Source organism: Macaca fascicularis, chromosome 14 (assembly GCF_037993035.2).
Source record: "Macaca fascicularis isolate 582-1 chromosome 14, T2T-MFA8v1.1".
In the NCBI taxonomy this organism is placed as follows: Eukaryota; Metazoa; Chordata; class Mammalia; order Primates; family Cercopithecidae; genus Macaca; species Macaca fascicularis.
In genome coordinates, this window is record NC_088388.1 from 19318858 (window position 1) to 19339051 (window position 20194).

Genomic DNA, 20194 nt, shown 5'->3' on the forward strand with positions numbered 1-20194 from the left:
TTGAAATAGGATCATCAAAAAAGGGTTGATAAGGTTACACTGGAGCAGAGGAGACCTTAAAGAAATGCGAAAGCAAACCCCATCGAAACTAGGGGAAGGACATTTTATACAGAGGAAAGGGCAAATGCAAAATCCCTGAGATGCTTGGCACCGTCAGCAAGTGCAGCTGGAGCACAGCAAGGGATGGAGTGATAGAAGATGAAGTTGGAGAGGTGACAAGGATGAGATTATGCAGGGTCTTCTAAGCCATTTAAGAGATTTTTTTCCTCTTCCTTTGAGTGACTTGGGAAGCCATCAGAAGTGGAGTAGCATGATCTTATATTTTAGAAAGATAACTGTGGCTGCTGGTTGAGAATAGACCTAGGAGTTAAGTAGCGTAAATTAAAGCCAGTCCAGCTCCGCGCAGTTTTAGATTGATTTGTGTCTTGAGACTGTGTTGAAAACTGAGAAGGAGGAGTGACTGATTCTGTCAGAGTAAGAGAGGCCTTAAATGTTTGGGTGAAGAGCTGATGAATGGGTGAACAAATGAATGAATCAGTCCTCTCAGCTGGCATATTACCTGCAAGAAAGCCCCTCCACTCTTCCCCAAACTCCAAATAAGAAGGTGTGTTATTGAAACTGTGAGGGAGAGCTTGAAAAATTTATCGTAAACAAGAGATCGTACATGGAAATGAAATGCCTGTTTTTTTGCTGCTTACAAAACTATTGCCAATTCATTTGTAAAAAAGTAAACATTACAGAAATGTATGATTGTAGGAAGTGAATATCCTCTCAAAGCCACTGCTCAGAGATCTGCTATTAACAATTTGTGCATGTGTTAACTCCAGAATTTTTTCTGTGCTAATGAAAACACATTTTTCCACTTATTTATTTTAATTCTTTTCCTTTTTTTTTTTTTTTCTTTTGAGACAGAGTCTCGCTTTGTAGCCCAGGCTGGAGTGCAGTGGTGTGATCTTGGCTCACTGCATCCTCTACCTCTTGGACTCAAGCGATTCTCGTGCCTCAGCCTACTGAGTAGCTGGAATTACAAGTGTGCGCCACCACGCCTGGCTAATTTTTGTATTTTTAGTAGAGATGGGGTTTCATCATGTTGGCCATGTCTTGTTTTCTTTTTCAGTGTTGCAGGATTTTTGTGTACTTAAGTGTTTTTAGAAGATGAAGTTCTAGAAGTGGAATTGCTAGTGCCCGAGTATCAGCGTTGTTAGTGGTAAATGAAAATTAATTGTATAGTACTCATTATTACTAATGTAAGATGTATAAAGTATTTCCTATTTCCTGTTTTATTTAACTGAACATTATTTCATAGATTTCATAGATTAGAAGTCTTAAGGCCGGGCACTGTGGCTCACGCCTGTAATCCCAGCAGTTTGGGAGGCTGAGGCGGGCGAATCACGAGGTCAGGAGTTTGAGACCAGCCTGGCCAACACGGTGAAACCCCGTCTCTACTAAAAATACAAAAATTAACTGGACATGGTGGTGGGTGCCTGTAATCCCAGCTACTCGGGAGGCTGAGGCAAGAGAATCGCATGAAGTCGGAAGGCAGAGGTTGCAGTGAGCCGAGATCGCACCACTGCACTCCAGCCTGGGCAAAAGAGGGAAACAACATCTCAAAAGAACTCTTAAACCTTTCCTCCCGCCATAAGCTCTTAAACTTATCAGTAGTAAATTCTCCTACCATGGGTTTTCAGGAGCTTCCTCCTAAAGTTTTTGAGAAAAACTTTTGTTTTATTCTAATAATTGCCACCTTAAGTTGTTAGTGTACATTTGTTCTCTGACACCCTTGTATGAGAAAAACATAGCCCTGTTCTATCTCTGACAATCACATACATACTGGCCTTCGTCCACTTAGTCTTCTGTGTCTTATTAAGTGACTGGAAAAATCCAGGCATCTCTTGCCTCTTTATAAGACAGTAATTTTATATTAATTAATTAATTTATTTATTTTTGAGGCATAGTCTTGCTCTGTCACCCAGGCTAGAGTACAGTGGCATGATCTCAGCTCACTGCAACCTCCGCCTCCTTGGTTCAAGTGATTCTCCTGCCTCAGCCTCCTGAGTAGCTGGGATTACAGGTGCCCACCACCACTCCCGGCTAATTTTTCATATTTTTAGTAGAGATAGGTTTCACCATGTTGGCCAGGCTGGTCTCGACCTCCTGATCTCAAGTGATCCGCTCCCCTTGGCCTCGCAAAGTATTGGGATTACAGGTGTGAGCCACCTCTCCCAGCTGGCAGTAACATTTAGATATCGAATGTATTTGTCATTGGGGGTGGTTAGGCAACCCATTTTCTCTTTGGCAATATGGGAATGAGGACAGAGTGAAGGAGGGGTATCATTCTGTTAATCTTTCTTTCTTTTTTTTTTTTTTTTTGAGACGGAGTTTCGTTCTGTCACCCGGGCTGGAGTGCAGTGGCAGATCTCTGCTCACTCTAACCTCCAACTTGCGAATTCAAGTGATTCTTCTGCCTCAGCCTCCCGAGTAGCTGGGATTACAGGTGCCCACCACCACGCCCAGCTAATTTTTGTATTTTTAGTAGAGACAGGGTTTTGCCATATTGGCTGGGCTGGTCTTGAACTCCTGACCTCAGATGACCTGGCCACTGCGCCCAGCCTCATTCTGTTAATCTTTCTTACCTTTGCTGCTCACCTGCCTGAGTAGGTTACTCTGTTTGAGCCTGTGAATTCTGTGTGTGTTCTCTGCCCTACCCTCTATGTCAGGCATTGGCAGGCTTTTTGTAAAGGTCAAGATAGTAAATATATTAGGATTTGGAGGCCATACAGTCTCTGTTGGAACTACTCAACTTTGCTGTTGTCCCAGACAATATCTAAATGAGTAAGTGTGGGCCTGGTGTGGTGGCTCACGCCTGTAATCCTAGCACTTTGGGAGGCTGAGGCAGGCGGATCACTTGAGGTCAGGAGTTCGAGACCAGCCTGGCCAACATGGCAAAACCCCACCTCTACTAAAAATACAAAAATTAACCGTCATGGTGGCAGGTGCCTGTTTTTCTAACTACTTGGGAGGCTGAGACAGGAGAGTTCCTTGAATCTGGGAGGTAGAGGTTGCAGTGAGCCGAAATCATGGCACTGCAGTCCAGCCTGGGCTACAGAACAAGAATCTGTCTCAAATAAATGAATGAATCAATGAATGAGAGTGTGGGTGTGTTCCAATAAAACTTTATTTATGGAGACAAATTTGATTTTCATATAATTTTCACGAGTCATAAAAATTATTTTGATGTTTTTCAATCATTTAAAAATATGAAAACCATTCATAGCTGGTTTTGGCCTGCAGGTTATAGTTTGCCAACTCCTGCTTTTTAGGAATGTGATTTGGAAGAGTCAGGTGCTAGAGTAATAGAAGGCGTTATGACAATGAGGGCCCCAAAGAGGTTGTTAGGGGACTCCTGCACTTGCTCTCTCTCTCTACTTTGGACTAGATACTGCAAGTATTGGCTCTTGTGGGATTCTTTGATGGTTAAGAGCAGGCATAAATGCATAAAGAATTTGTTTCTTGTGCTATCTGGCCTGAGGCAAGGTTCTCCAGCCTCACTTTCTCTCTTTCTTGGGAATCGTGTGCAAATGAGGAGGCTTGCCCTGGTTGGGAGGGCATGAGCCTCCAGATCCTCCAGGCAGTATGCTTGGCAGGCAGCCCTTCCCCCAGTGCAGGTCATGCAAGCACCTGCTAGGCTGATCTAAATTACCCCTCATCATTCCTCTCTCTGGGGCTGAATGGTGTAGTGCCTGCTGTGTGCTTTGTATACACCCTGAAACATGAAAAGATGTAATCGCTTCTGTCAGCTCAGGGTGTTGGAGCACTTGCGGACTACAGTGAAGTCTGTATGTGTGCTGAAAATACGCTGGGAGCAATTTCCCGTGTACTCATTCTTCCCCCTTCAGATCTCCTTCTCTACTGTATCTATTCAGAGTAGTGCTCTAAAGGGTGCATTGGAGGTTTTTCCAAGACAATGACACCAGGTGTATGGGGTTCTGTTTGCATAACATATTTTGCTTATTGTAATTGGTCCCAGCCTATTAGAACTGTGCAGGTAGCATCCTCTCCTCCTTCTGGATTTCTTACACATTTATTGAGTGGTTGGGGGGTGGGAGCAGGATTCAGTACATCTTATTTCTGCTCTTTCTTGGAAGCATTCCCGACAGCATGTTTGTGTGAGCAAATTTTGCTTTCATGGGTGGGCCTGTTGTTACATTAACCCAGAGATTGCAAAATAGTCCTCAAGTATGTTTGTTTGCCTCACGGTATTTCTAAAAATTTGGATTTTTTTTTTTCCACATCAATTCAGATATCTGGATTCTGTTGAAAAAACTGGCTCACGTTCCCACATAACACTCAGCAGGAATTGAGTAGGATAGCAGCCCCTTTCATCAAGGCATGGACTTTCTTGATGCCTTAGTCTATGCTAGGCTGATGTCATGTTTCCTACTTAAATCCAATTTTGTGTACTTGGCCATTTGCATTAGCTCAAGCAAAAAGTGTTGACGGTTAGGTGTGGGTAAATATTTCCTAAGTGCCCTACCACTTGGCTCCACCAGGGGGAGTCACTGGTCATTGCAGTACCCGCTCCACCACCCCACCCATCCTAATTCACCCACAGGGGCTCCCCCTGCTTGCTGTAGGCTGACATGCTGACAGCCCCCTCACCTGAGAAGCTGCCTGATTTTTAAATAGCAACAATTAACAAACTCCTCCTCTGTTTCCAAAGGGGGAAAATGGAGGTTCCAAGCTTATTTGCTGGATGAGGCTCACTTTAGTGAGCAGATCTCCGTTATGCTAGATTATGCAGTATGAGAGCAACCTTCTTTTGGATTATGTAAATGGACTATGTAAAATCTTGGAGAAGAATGCCTGCACCTTTTGCAGAGTACCTTGGACAGAGTGGTGGGTTCCAGTGAAAAGGCTGCATGACTTGGGTGTCACTTGCCAGGAAATTAAAATCAAGTTAGAGCAGGAGTAGAAAATTGTAATAATAAAGAAATCAGAGGCTGAAAGTATGACCTTGCCATAGAAAGAGAATTGCAGCTTGTTAACATTGTGCCCTTTTCCTTTGCTGCATCAGAGGGTACGTGTGAATCTTTTTGCCTCTTCTGCTTTTTTCCTCCCCTACACAAAGGTAACCCAGCTTCTACTGCCTCTGTCTCCTTGTTGTCCCCTTGGGTCATTTCACATCATCCAGGTGGCATTTATCCTTTCTTTGTTCTGTTGGCTAATGTAACCCTTTTTATCTTCGTGTAAGTGTGTCTGTGGTAGAAAACAACATAGATTTACCCTCTTAACAATTTTAAAAGTGTACAGTACATATTATTGTTCAATAGATCTCTAGAACCTCTTCGTCTTGTGTGACTGAAACTGTATCCTTTGAATGACTCCTTTTCCCCCTCCCACAACCCCCTGGCAGCCACCACTCTACTTTCTGTTTCTGTGAATTTGATCACTTTAGATACCTCTTATTAATGGAATCTTGCAGTATTTGTCTTTTTATGGTTGGGTTATTTCACTTAGCATAATGTCCTTAAGGATCATCTATTAATATGTCATAGTGGCTGGGTGCAGTGGCTCACACCTGTAATCCCAGCACTTTGGGAGTCCCAAGGCAGGCGGATCACTTGAGGTCAGGGGTTCGAGACCACGCTGGCCAACATGGTGAAACTCCATCTGTACTAAAAATACAAAACTTAGCCGAGTGCGGTGGTGGGCACCTGCAATCCCAGCTACTTAGGAGGCTGAGGCAGGAGAATCGCTTGAACCTGGAGGTGGAGGTGGCAGCGAGCCGAGACCGCACCACTGCACTCCAACCTAGCCGACAAAGTGAGACTCTATCTCAAAAAAAAAAAAAGAAAAGAAAAGAAAAGAAAAAGTTGTATGTATATAATCATAATTTCCTTCTTTTCAAAGGCTGAATAATATTCCATTCTATGTATATACCACATTTTCTTTATCCATTCATCTACTGATGGACATTTAGGCTGCTTCCACATTTTGGCTATTTTGAAAAATGCTGCAGTGAACATGGGTGTGCAAATATCTCTTCAAGATCCTGTTTTCAGTTCTTTTAGATATATAACCAGAAGTGGAATTGCTGGACATATGGTAGTTCTATTTTTAATTATTTGAGGAACCTCCATACTGTTTTCCATAGCAGCTGAACCATTTTACAATCCTACCAACAGTGCATGAGGGTTCCAACTTCTTCATATCCTTGTCAGCACTTGTTATTTCCTGTTTTTTCTTTTTCTTTTTATAGTGGTCATCCTAACAGGTGTGAGGCGATAAATAATTGTGGTTTTGATTTGCATTTCCGTAATGGTTAGTCATATTGAGCATCTTCTCATATGCTTGTTGACCATTTGTATATCATTATTAGAGAAATGTGCATGCAAGTCTTTGGTCCATTGTTTAGTATGGTTATTTGTGGGGTTTTTTGGTTATTGAGTTGTAGGAGTTCCCCATATGTCATGGACATTAAACATTTATCTGATATATGGTTAGCAAATATTTTCTCCTATTCCATAGGTTACCTTTTTTTTTTTTTTTTTTTTTTTTTTTCCGGAGACAGAGTCTCACTCTGTCACCTAGGCTGGAGTACAGTGGCGTGATCTCGGCTCACTGTAACCTCCACCTCCTGGGTTCAAGCAGTTTTCCTGCTTCAGCTTCCCAAGTAGTTGGGATTACAGGTGCATGCCACCATGCCTGGCTAATTTTTGTATTTGTAGTAGAAATGGGGTCTTGCTGTGTTACCTAGGCTGGTCTCGAACTCCTGGCTTCCAGTGATCCTCCCGCCTTGACTTCCCAAAGTGCGGGGATTACAGGAGTGAGCAACTGCTCCTGGCCTCCTGCTTCTTTGATAAGGAAGGGAGCACAAATAGCCTTAATTTCTCAAATTCTAGGACCATTTTCTACCTTGAAAGGGAGCCACCCAGGGGAGAAGTGTGTTTCAGAAAGATGGAGAGCCTTGAGATAGGAATGAGCGCAAGTCTTTCTAAATGAACGTTGACTCTTCTGACTAATACAGGGGCCTTATGCTTTAGAAACAGTGATCAAGTTTACACTTGCTTTATTATGATCTGTTTTCAAATGCCTTGGTAGCCAAGGTTCCTTCGAGGAGAGATGTGATTTTGGCTGTAAACTAACCTCATGGAGTTAGTTCTAATGTTGCTGTTGTGCCTAGCTTGAAACTTTTACAAAGATAAGGAATTACTTTGTTCACATATTGGTGTATAACAAACCACACTCCAAAACTTAGTGACTTAAAACCGATTCAGTTAGCTTTCATGATTTATTTTTTATTGGGGGAAGGGGTAGACTGGGCTCAGTTGGAAAGTTCTTCTGCTGGTCTTCCTTGGGTTTTCACTAGAGTCATCTGGAGGCCCAGTTAGAATAAACTGGGTCTCTCTTCCTTGCCATGTAGACTCAGGGGCTCTTCTCTCCACATGGCCTCTTGAGAGTAGCCAGGCTTCTCTCTCTCTCTCTTTTTTTTTTTTAATTTTAATTGTTTTTTATATTTCTTGCTATATAGATGACAGGGACAGACTTCTTACATAGCAGCTTAAGGTTTCCAAAAGTGACAGTTCTAAAAGGAAGGAAACGGAAGCTGCCAGTTCTCTTAAAACGGTAGGCCCAGAATTGGCACAGCTTGATGCATTCTCTTGATTAAAGCTACTGATAGAGCAGTCTAGATTCAGTGTGGGAGGGGACCACACAAGGGTGAGAATACCAGGAGGATATTTCTTTGGAGCCATCTTTGGATGGGCCATATTTTAGTTTAGTTTAGTTTAGTTTAGTTATTTTTGAGCCGGTGTTTCACTCTTGTTGCCCAGACTGGAGTGCAAACAGATCTCAGGTCACTGCAACCTCTGCCTCCCAGGTTCAAGTGATTCTCCTGCCTCAGCTTCTGGAGTAGCTGGGATTACAGGCATATTCCACCATGCCCAGTTAATTTTGTATTTTTAGTAGAGATGGGGTTTCTCCATGTTGGTCAGGCTGGTCTTGAACTCCCGACCTCAGGTGATCTGCCCGCCTCGACCTCCCAAAGTACTGAGATTGCAGGTGTGAGCTACCGCACCTGGCCTATTTATTTATTTTTTGAGACAGCGTCTTGCGCTGTCACCCAGGCTGGAGTGCAATGGAATGATTTCTGCTTACTGCAACCTCTGCACCCTGGTTTCAAGCAGTTATCCTGCCTCAGCCTCACAAGTAGCTGGAATTATAGGCACCTGCCACCATGCCGGCTAATTTTTTTTTTTTTTTTTTTTTTTGAGACGGAGTCTTGCTCTGTTGCCCAGGTTGGAGTGCAATGGCACCATCTCAGGTCACTGCAACCTCCGCCTCCCGGATTCAAATGATTCTTCTGCCTCAGCCACCAGAGTAGCTGGGACTACAGGCATGTGCCACCACTCCCGGCTAATTTTTGTATTTTTAATAGAGACAGGGTTTCACTGTGTTGGTCAGGCTGGTCTCAAACTCCTGACCTCAAGTGATCCACCCACTTCAGCCTTCCAAAGTGCTGGGATTACAGGCATGAGCCACTGTGCCCAGCCTTGACCCAGCTAAGTTTTTGTATTTTTAGTAGAGACAAGGTTTTGCCCTTTGGACCGTGGCTCAGCTGGTCTTGAACTCCTGACCTCAAGTGATCCACCCACTTTGGCCTTCCAAAGTGCTGGGATTACAGGCATGAGCCACTGTGCCCAGCCTTGACCCAGCTAAGTTTTTGTATTTTTAGTAGAGACAAGGTTTTGCCCTTTGGAACGTGGCTCAGCTGGTCTTGAACTCCTGACCTCAGGTGATCTACCAACCTTGACCTCCCAAAGTGTGGTGTGAGCCACTGTGCCTGGCCTATTTTTTTTTTTATTTTTGAAACAGGGTTTCAGTTGGTCACCCAGGCTGGAATGCAGTGATATGATCTCAGCTCACTGCAGCCTCAACCTCCATGGCCCAAGCAATCCTCCTGCCTCAGCCTCCCAAGTAGCTGAGACTGTAGGCATGTGCCATCATGCCCAACCAATTTTTAAATTTCTTGTAGAGATGAGGTCTCCCTATGTTGACCGAGCTGGTCTCGAACTCCTGGGCTCAAGGTATCCTATTCCCTCGGCCTCCCAAAGTGCTGGGTTACAGGCGTGAGACATCATGCCCAGCCCACATCTATATTTTACATAGTACTAACATATATAAGCAACAGAAGGCATTCAGTATTTCTGTTTGAATCACTGATTGGATGGACCAACACATAGGTTGGTAGATGGATACCTGACTGTTCTTGTTGGTTTATGTGGATGGGGTGCATGTGATTCTCAGGGCTCAGGTGCCCCTGTTTATACCTTTATAGTATTCACCCTTCTTCAACATGTCTTTCTTTCTGACAAAGTACCTTTTTAGGCATAGTGACTTGAGTGGACAGAGGGCATCATACTCCCTACAGATATTTTGGGAGCTGTAATCTAAGGAAGAAAAAAATAATGGCTGTTTATTAGACTGTGTACTGGCTACTGTACTTGACACAGGTTCTTACTTAAAAGGGATTTCCCCTCAAATGTGGAAGCAGAGGATAATGAACTTGCCCACGGTCTCACAGCTAGTAGGTGACACAAGATGGAATTTAAACTGCAATCTGTCTGATTCTAAGGCTCAAACACTAAATTGCCTCATATTTTAGTTACTCAGAGTTTTCTTGGTTAGTCTCAGACCACTAAGATATATCAGAAGGTTTTATAACAGCAGCACTATTGACATTTGGGGCTGGATAATTCCTCACCATGGGAGGCTGTCCTGTGCATGGCAGAATGTTTAGCACCATTCCTGGTCTTCACCTATCACATGCCAGTCGTGCTCTAGCACCCAGAAGCAACAACCAAAAATGTCAGCAGATATTGCCACATTTCCGGGGGGCATCCCACTCCCCTTGAAAAGCACTGGTAAATTATTTCATGATTTGTTGTCCTTTGATCTTGCTGGGTTTTAAAAATATGACATTAGGCCGGGTGCGGTGGCTCACGCCTGTAATCCCAGCACTTTGGGAGGCCAAGATGAGCGGATCACCCGAGGTCAGGAGTTTGAGACCAGCCTGGCCAGCATGGTGAAACCCTGTCTCTACTAAAAATACAAAATTAGCAGGGCATGGTGGCACATCTCTGTAATCCCAGCTACTTGGGAGGCTGAGGCAGGATAATTGCCTGAAATCAGGAGGCGTAGGTTGCAGTGAGCCTAGATCGTGCCATTGCACTCCAGCCTGGGCAACAAGAGCGAAACTCTGTCTCAAACATAAATATATAAATAAAAATATGACATCTCATAAGGAATTGTCAGTGGGTTCAAACCATCTTCTTACGATAGTTAATAGTACTGCCTGGTTCTGGTGGTCTTGCGTCATTCCTTTCTCTCATTGCTTCTCTCCTCTTCTGCCTTACCTTTTGTCTTTTGTCTCAGATTTTTCTAAATAAAGCGCAGCTGGTTAAAGTGGTGTTTGTAAGGACTTTTTACACAGGTATCGATTTAGCAGGCATTCAGAACTCTGAGATTATAGCCATTAGTGCTAGTAAAAAGAAGGCAATTTACATGTTCTAATTATAGTACGGGGCGGGGGGAATGCATAATTTTTAGCAAGCTGGGAATTGAATGGCTTCCAGACTGTACAGAGTTAATCCTCCTCAGGGTAGTATTGATTGACATGCTGGAGGACGTTAATGTGCCAATCTTTTTGGGAACGGGGGAGGAGAGTGGAAATTGCAGTTTCTCTACTAATTGTACTTTAGGTGTCATTTATGACAATTTCATGTTGTCTAGACAGAGGAAATGGTGGAGAAATTATTTCAGTAGAGTCAAATGCTGAGTCCAAAAGGAATCAGGGTGGTTGCTGAAATCAAGATCAGGGTGGAAGGGCAAGTAGTACATCCCCACAGACAAATCAGTGAAATCAGATGTCACTAAGAGAAGCAGTTCAGAATGAACCTTGGATATAAGAAAAGTGATTGTACTCTGAGCTTCATGTTAGCTCAAGGGCTAACAGTGGATTGTTTGGGGTCCCAGTTGTAGTCTCTGCCCTCATATTTCTGCAAATTTTAGAAACCTCATTCCATGGACAGATATGAGCTGGGAAATTGGCCTCTTTGCCTCTGGTTAATAAATAGCCCAGCACACTGTGCTTTGCTTTTCCCTCGTTCTCTTGAGGCTTCACGTACTAACTCGCTTTGCCTTTCTGATATTGGTCCTAAGATTTTACTTCCTATTATATAGTGTTTGCAGTATACCAGGGTCAAGGGCCTGTCACTTCTTAATGAATGGCCTTGGTCAAGGGTTTTTAAAGTTTCAGATCAGAAATGTGGATGTGAAAAAATGTTTTTTAAGACCTTCACAGGCTTGCTAGTATCACAGCAATAAATGATTCTACCAGTATATTCTTTGTAGACTTAGTTGGCCTGGAGGTTGGTGTTTAAGGATTTGTCTTGCTTCTGAATAAAATTAGCTAAGAATTCAACATTATGGAATTCTATAAATTCCAGGGGGAAATCAGTGAATTAGGATGCACTGCCTCTTAAAGTCTAAACCTATATATCCCACCTGTTGCATGTGGGGGGCATGTGTGCATGTGGCATCAAAACTAGCTGTGGACCTTTTTTTTTTTTTAACAGATTTGGTCTTACTCATCCTCTGGTGAAAAGCCTCTGATGCTAAATTCCGGGTTAAAAAAAAAAAGTCTGTGGTCTGTGAGCAGACCTCCCAAATCTCCCAGAGAAATGGATTTGGATACTAAATAAAGATGTCCATGTAGATTGACTTGAGCCTTTGAGTTTACTCGCTAACAAAAGTGAGTTTTTATTATACATTCAAGTCTTATAACTATAGTGTAATGTGTTGAGGGTATATACGAGCTAAGCATAGTGCCAACCAGTCATCTTACAAATGTATTAAAAATAACTACCCACCAGACAGTTAGCAGAGGTCATATGTTCCCAGGGGGAACTGGCTGACTTTTTAGACAAGACTTTTGTAATGCTAGATACATGATTGCACATTATGTATACATTCTGTTTCCAGCCTCTTCCCTTTTGCTATCTGTGACTATGTTGTGCTCTCATGTTTTGCCATCTATTGCTCACTGCCCAGAGGCACTGGGGAGTACATTAATGTTTTATAAAGATGTTTTTAAACATTTCTGGTGAAAAGCATTGTTTTGCACTCTGTGAATTGTTTATATTTGATAATGCTAAAATAAGACTGATCTACACTATCGGCACTGTGGTGTGTTTCTGTAGTATGTCTATTTTTTTCCTGAGGTTACTAGCATTTTAGCAGTGCCACCTTGCCTTGACCCACCCCACATTAGGGGCAGGAATTGCCTGCCAGTCTCTGCTGGCAACTGCATCACATGCTTTAAGTGCACCCCTCAAACTAGGGGGCCCTGCAGCGATCAGATGAATGCCTATCGTTGGATAACTTAAACGATAATTACTAGTGTGTGAAATGGGGAGGCTTGGATGCCTCTGCATTAGAGCAGAGATGTCAATTTGGAAATCATAATAGAGGTGTCGTTTCAGAACACACAATTATTTTTTACAAAGAATAAGGGCTTGTCATCTCCCAACCCAGGCATGCGCCAAGGCAGAGATCGGGGAGTTGCAGAGCAAGATTCAGAAATGAAGAAAGCCACAGTGCATTCAAGTTTATTTGGCCTCCTGCCCCTTCATCCCCTGGCAAACATTGCCCTCTTTCCCTTGTGGGGGTCTCTTTTGGCAATTTACAGTCCAGGAACATCAGTGGTAGTTTCCCAGGCAAGTATCCAGCCTCTGGCTTTTTGATTTAATAAGCCTCCCAGGGACCAGACTGCACTGCATTTATCAGGACAACTATGTCAGCACTTTAACCTGAGCAGCATAAGTGACCAGAGGGGATGAAGGTGATGTAAGCAGTTTCTGAAAACCTTGTTTCTTCAGGAGTTTTAGTGTGAGTTTTTGGGCATCTAGCAACCTTGTCTGAGAGTCTTGTGGCCAGTGAGGGGCAATCAGATATGTCTTCTTGCTTGTTCTTCCAAGTCTGGTCAGGCCTGCTGATTCATCACTTAGATATTTGTTGGTTTCCTATTACGTGTTAATTAGGATGTGAGTTTTGATGGGGATGACTTGGATCCAGTACCTGTTTTCATGTAGCTTCTAGTCCAGAAGCTAAGACAAGACATAAGTTACTGGGTGACTTGAGAAGGCCTCTTAAGAGAGGTACAAAATGCTATGAGGCACTGGGGAAGAGAGGGTGAACTTCTGCCTGGAGGAGTCAAGTATTTGAGCTTTGAAGGCTTTTTACAGACAGTAATAAGGAAGAGGAACTTTCCAGAAAGAAGAAATTGCCAAGATAAATAACGTAGGTGGGATAGTGAGGGTGTGTTTAGTTTAGCTAGAACAATGGATCCCCAAAGTCAAAACTATTTTTATAATAATGCTGAGACATTCTTTGTGTTTTTCACTCTCGTTCTTTCACAAGTATAGTGTTTTCTAGAGGCTTCGTGACATGTGATGAGGCTATCATCCTGATGGCTAATTGAATGTGTGCTTGTGTATTAAAATTTTTTCAGTTTTAATTTCAAAATTGAAATTAAATATTGATAGTGGAAACCATACAAATGAAATCTCTTTAGGAGCCTCATAATTTTTTTTTTTTTTTTGAGACAGAGTTTCGCTCTTGTTGCCCAGGCTGGAGTGCAATGGCGCCATCTTGGGTCACTGCAACCTCTGCTTACTGGGTTCAAGCGATTCTCCTGCCTCAGCCACCTGAGTAGCTGGGATTACAGGCATGTGCCACCATGCCTGGCTAATTTTGTATTTTTTAGTGGAGACGAGGTTTCTCCATGTTGGTCAGGCTGGTCTCGAACTCCCAACCTCAGGTGATCCGCCCATCTTGGCCTCCCGAAGTGCTGGGATTACAGGCGTGAGCCACCGGGATCCTCATAATTTTTAAGAGTGTTAAAGGAGTCCTGGGACCAAAAAGTTTGTAAACCACTGGACTAGAGCATATAGTATATCCAAAAGGAATGAGACATTTGGCTGCAAAGCTTGAATACCGAATGCCCTGCTGAGGAATCTGGATTTTATTTCCTAGGCAGAAGGAAGCTGTTAATTTGGATTTGGCTCTCCTAGATGGAAATAACAGTTGCCATCCAGACATTAAAGCCAGGCTGTAAAGTTACTCATTAGGCATGGGGCACCAGTGGCGTCTTACCTTCTGGGAGCCAGCATTCCCTAACAGTAGAGGCCAGAGAGTTCTAGCAATTGATTGTTTCCAGTGGTTGGAGAAAGTCCGGACATGTTTGTTTGCTTTAGGATATTGATTTTTCTCTGTGATCTGACAACCAGTTAAAAGAGTATCTTCAGGGTATAATTTTTTAGTAAGGAGGAGTTGTCCACAGCCTGTTTATTCCATATGGACTAGTACCCAGACTTTCTGCACCTCAACCCTGATATCCATTGAATTTGAAGTGAAGGGGCCAGGCTCAGTGGCGCATGCCTGTAATCCCAACACATTGGGAGGCCGACATGGGTGGATCACTTGAGGCCAGGAGTTCAAGACCAGCCTGGCCAACATAGTAAAATCCTGTCTCTACTAAAAATACAAAAATTAGCCAGGCGTGGTGGCTCACGCCTGTAGTCCCAGCTACTTGGGCGGCTGAGGCAAGAGAATTGCTTAAGCATGGGAAGCAGAAGTTGCAGTTAGCCAAGATCGCGCCACCGCACTCCAGCCTGGGTGACAGAGACTCTGTCTCAAAAACTGAAATAAAATAAAATAATGAAGTGAAGGTTCTTTTCTTTCAGTTGATCTGCTCCGACCACTTTTTTTCTTTTCCAGAGCTTTCTTTGACTATTTTAAAAATTGTATTCCTAGTGATCAAGAATACAGCTGATACAGGGAACCTCTTTGCAAATAATTCAGAATATTAATTAGGGAAAGAAAAAATAGTTGCATTCTTTTTAAAATGTGAGGGATTTCACAGCTTGAATTATGTGCCTGTTATGATTTTAGCAGGGCTTAATATGCATTTTTGATGGCTTTTTCCATCCATTACTTGCGCCCGGCCGTAATTCTTTTGAAAACAAATGGCTATCTCTTTCTCTCCAGTATTTTACTTTAACATTTTTGTATGTTGTATGTTTTTGTTTTCTCATTTTGAAATAATTCCAAACTTGCAGAAAAGTTGCAAAAATAGTACAGAGGATTCCCATATACCCTTCACCCACATTCCCTAAATGTTAACATTTTGCCACATTTGCTTTATTATCCTCTTTTGTTCTCTCTGTATGTGTATGTACGTATATATATACACATATAAATGAGTATACTTTTCTATGCTTATAGTTTTTTTTTATATTTAAGCTTATCCTATTCTTTAAGTATTTAGTATTGTTAAAGTCATATATAGTTTGATAGAGCAGTGGCCTTCAGATTTAAAAAAAAAAAAAAACACCTTATTAATAAAATGCTTTCTGGCTGGGCATGGTGGCTCATGCCTGTAATCCTAGCACTTAGGGAGGCTGAGGCAGGCGGATCACCTGAGGTCAGGAGATTGAGACCAGCCCTGGCCAACATGGTGAAACCCTGTCTTTACTAAAAGTACAAAAATCAGCTGGGCGTGGTGGTGGACCCCTGTAATCCTAGCTACTCGGGAGGCTGAGGCAAGAGGATCGCTTCAACCCAGGAGGCAGAGTTTGCAGTGAACCGAAATCGCGCCATTGCACTCCAGCCTGGGTAAAAGAGGGAAACTCTGTCCAAAAAAAAAAAAAAAAAAAGCTTTTGAGTAATCCATGTGTGTTACAATTATATATTATATAGCAGAAGTTGTAGTATTTCCCCCTTGTTGTCCAATGGATCAAATAGCACAACCCCTGGTATACCTCACTTGGACATCAGTGATGTACAAAATGAACCAGGCAAGTAGAGAAAACAAGGAAGTATTCGTTTGGGGGTGGGGGGTGGTTTTATATTTTTTTGTTCTTCAGCTTCAGTGGTAGCAACTTCAATCCTGAACAAGCTTGGCTGAGCCCTTCCTAGGCCCTCCCTGATTTCTTGTGATAGACTAAGTCAAGTCAAATTTGTGGTGGTCACAGCAGAATGTGCAGAACTACCATCGCACTCAGTTTTCTCCTACCATTTACTGTTGACGGCTCTCGATAACAGGCTAACACTGGAAAGAAAGATCTTTCTTTGAGGTTCCTAGGAATGGTGGTAAACATTCCTAGGATGTTTACTCATCTAGTAACTCTAGTTCTTTATTCCACACCAATTGGAGAAGCCTGTTTTTACTCTAGATAGTACTTGTATGGTAACTATGAAGAACTTATGTTTCATCAATGTATGTGTGTATTCATGGTGATTGGCTTTCCTGCTTTTGTGTATTAGCAGTAAAGTGACATATATATGTGGCTTGCCAGTTCCACTGTATTGTCTGGGCAGCAAATGTTGCCAACACATTCTGTAGTAAGTAGGCACAGGGGATGCATGTTCCAAAAGAACCTCATCAGAGACTCTCCAGAGACAAAGCTTCGCATTTTGGTTCTATTCCAACTTAAAGAAGTCTTCCTAATTAAGGTAGGAAATTAAGGTGGGTAATAGACTTTTGGGATTGTAAAATGGAGTCATTGAGGCCGGCACGCTAGCTCACACCTGTAATCCCAGCATTTTGGGAGGCCAAGACAGGCGGATCACAAAGTCAGGAGTTCGAGACCAGCCTGACCAACATGGTGAAACCCCATCTCTACTAAAAATACAAAAATTAGCCGGGTGTGGTGGCACATGCCTGTTGTAATCCCAGCTACTCAAGAAACTGAGGCAGGATAATCACTTGAACCTGGGAGGCTGAGATTGCAGTGAGCCAAGATTGCACCACTGCACTCCAACCTGGGTGACAGAGTGAGACCCCGTCTCAAAAAATAAAAAATAAAAATGGAGTCACTAAAACTGAAGTTATCTAATGCAAACCCTTCAGATCAGGAATCTCCTTTACAGCATTCCTAATAAATCATCTCATCTCACTCAGTACTGTCATTGCTTTAGCAGAGTGGGGGTAATATTTGCCTTTGTTACCGTAATCAGTTTCCAGGCAGAAGTACTTAAGAAGGATATATTTTTGTTTGTTTGTTTGTTTGTTTTGAGATGGAGTCTCACTCTATTGCCCAGGCTGGAGTGCAGTGGTGCAATTTCAGCTCACTGCAACCTCTGCCTCCCAGGTTCATGCGATTCTCGTGCCTCAGCCTCCCAAGTAGCTGGGATTACAGGCACGCACGACCACGCCTGGCTAATTTTTTGTATTTTAGTAGAGATGAAGTCTCATCATGTTGCCCAGGCTGGTCTTGAACTCTTGAGCTCAGGCAGTTCACCCATCTGGCCTCCCAAAGTGCTGGGATTACAGGCATGAGCCACCGCGCCCAGCCAAGAAGAGTGTATTTTCATCACTATGGAAGATGCTGGTTGCCAAAGGGCCTCAGCTTACTGTACGACCACTTGGAGGATAACACGAAAGGACTCGGTGACATTCAGGACTAACTCCAGAGCACTTTAAGGGTGGAACAAGCTTCTTAGGTATTCTATGATAGTCAGCTGCTCCCAGACTTTGCTTCCATTCTTCAACTCACACCCGGTTCCTGAAGAACTGGTTTGTTAATGATAAATAAGTACTATATAAGATGGCATACATGACCTGAATACTCTTCTCAAAATTTTGCTTTTCATTTTTCTCCAGACTATGTATCTCTCACTACCCCTACCTATCCCACACATTCTGTATTTCAAAGACTTAAAACATGCCATTATTTTGTGTTCCTATGAAATCATGAAAAAAAAATCCTGCCAGTGGACAGGCACAGTTACTTATGGCTGTAATCTCAGGACTCTGGGAGGCTGAGGCAGGAAGATTCACTTGAGGCTAGGAGTTTGAGACCAGCCTGGGCAACATAGCCAGACTCTGTCTCTCAAAAAAAAAAAAAAAAAAAAAAAAATTTCCTGCCAATTAAACTGTGTCACACAATTGTAAAAAACATCCCAACCTCAGACACATTAAAAGGTGAAAAGTGTGTCTTGGAATTGATGAAACAGCATTTCTGCCACTGGAACCATAGTGATGTTACTGTAGATTCAGTCTTTCAACCAGAGAGATGTATTTTATTGCTTTCCTCTCTTCCTCATTGATTACATTGTATTCTCTCTGTTCAGTGGCAGGATTGTTACAAGTGTCTTAAGTGTGGGGATATAGGCCTTGTCTAGAGAGAAAACATTACTTGACCGTTGGTTGTCCTGGACAGGAAAGGTTGCAAGCCAGGTTGTTAGGGCCTTTGCTATGTCTCTTACCCAGGCAGTTAGGGAAATACTGCAGTGGGCCAGTTGCTGGAATAAAGTGACTGCACATGACTATACCTAAAGCCAGCTGGTTTTAATAACAGTGAATTGAATTAAATCCATTGGAAAAGATTGGTAGCTGCTGTCCTTATCCTGCAGATCTGCTTTAAAGAAGAGTCTGGCAGGGAGCCGGGGACCTGTTCCTAGGAATGGCAGGCAAGATGCTGCTGGAGAGGAAGAATATGCGTTCTCTCTGAGACCATTTCCTTTGAAACATGTTCTGGGGCAGGAGCTTGATTGGCTGCCAAGGCACATATGAGTTGGGAAGCACCATGTCAGACATGGCAAACCAGGGAGCCCCTGGGCCATGTTTATCATTTGTGTTCTAACTGGCCCTTGTAAAAAAAAATTAAAAAATTTTTAAAAAGTTGTAGCTAAAATTTAACAATCAGGAGATTTTACGCAAAAGTCCACATTTCTGGCTTTCCTTAAAATATAGGAAAAGCCAGCAATACTGAGCCTATATTCTAGCTTGGTAACAATTGGCTGGAGGTGAACGATGGGCCATAGACCTTCCTATTTGTCAGTCTCCATTGATCATAGTGAATACATATGCACTTGCTTCCTGCCTGGACCCTGGAAGGTCCTGCAGTACAAAATAGAGGTTTGAGGCATTTTGGAGTTAAGACAGGCCTTCCCTGGAGTCCTGTCACTATCTCTTAATAGTTACGTGCCACAGAGTGAAATACTTTAACTTCTGGGCCCAGTGTTCTCATGTATGTAGTCATACCTATCTTTCTAGGTTGTGGTGAGGTTTAAACAAAGAAATACATATGAAGTGCTCAGTATATTACCTATTACCTGGCATCAAAAAAAGTGTTCAATAAAATGTATGTATCACATATGATCAGTTGAATTTGTGATTGGGCTAGATTATATAAGTAAAAGTTGTCAGTTGAGAGCCTGTGAGGTACTCTTATATATATTTATATTTTTAATAGATATATTACAGTTATATATCTGAGGAGTACTCATTCTCACAAAAGAGCGTGGGCAGAGCAGAATGGATAGACAGTAAGTGGATGTGGATGATGATGGCATGGAGGAACCGAACACCAAGATAAATGTTAGCACTATGTGATAATTTCTGTGTGTGCCTAATTTTTCCCTCCTGTGTTGATCCAAACCTTCTATTTGTCTACTGGAAATACTGCAAATAGAAAGAAGATCATGTCTCTGAAGCACTTGTTCATTTCTCATTGAAGAGCAGTATTCAGCAGAATGCAGTGGTCATGTCCAGTGTGGGAGCTCTGCAGCTCTTCATTTATTTATGTCTCTACCTACTTAGCTTGTAGAAGGGTGTGATCTCAGATAACAGGCATTAGCTGGCTGCAAAAGGGGGAAGTTGTGTATCTCTCCCCCATTTTTCCTTATGAATGACCTCTGAGTTGGTAATTGACAGGGATTATTGCCATTTTTTTAATCTCTGCTAGGAGGCTGCTGGAATCTTCCCTCATTTCATTATCCCGTTATGATGGAGCAGGATCCAGAGAGCACCCAATTTACCCAGACCCAGCGAGGTAAGGCCAAAGTGAGAAATGGCACTAGGTGGGGGGGAGGGGCGGCCCTTGGGGTTGCCACGCTGTTGGAAGCTCCATTCTGTGCCTCTCTGGTCCTGGTGCTCTTTTATTCTTCAGTCATACTTTTGAGACAGGTGGTTCAGGTGATGGGGAAGTATTGCAGGTAAGTGAACGGTACCTCTGGTGAAAGAGGGTTATGACCAAGCTCTTGTCCTTTGGTACTCATTTCTGCAAGTGTGGTACTAGAGGAGGAACCTGGAGAGGCCACAGGTAGTTGTAGGATATTCTTTTTCTGT

At 42.8% G+C, this 20194-nt stretch overlaps 1 protein-coding gene across 13 annotated transcripts in view; it reads left to right on the forward strand.

The window, feature by feature from the left end:
• Window positions 1–20194, forward strand: part of AMBRA1 (autophagy and beclin 1 regulator 1) — a 199583-nt gene that overhangs the window by 57961 nt on the left and 121428 nt on the right. For 7 of the 13 annotated variants that reach the window (XM_005578030.4, XM_045371729.2, XM_005578032.4 and 4 more), the window contains one exon: window positions 19812–19898. The exons of the other annotated variants lie outside the window; for them this stretch is intronic. In XM_005578030.4, the coding sequence (XP_005578087.3) occupies window positions 19812–19898 (87 nt within the window). The remainder of the gene's footprint in view (window positions 1–19811; window positions 19899–20194) is intronic. 13 annotated transcript variants of the gene reach the window in all.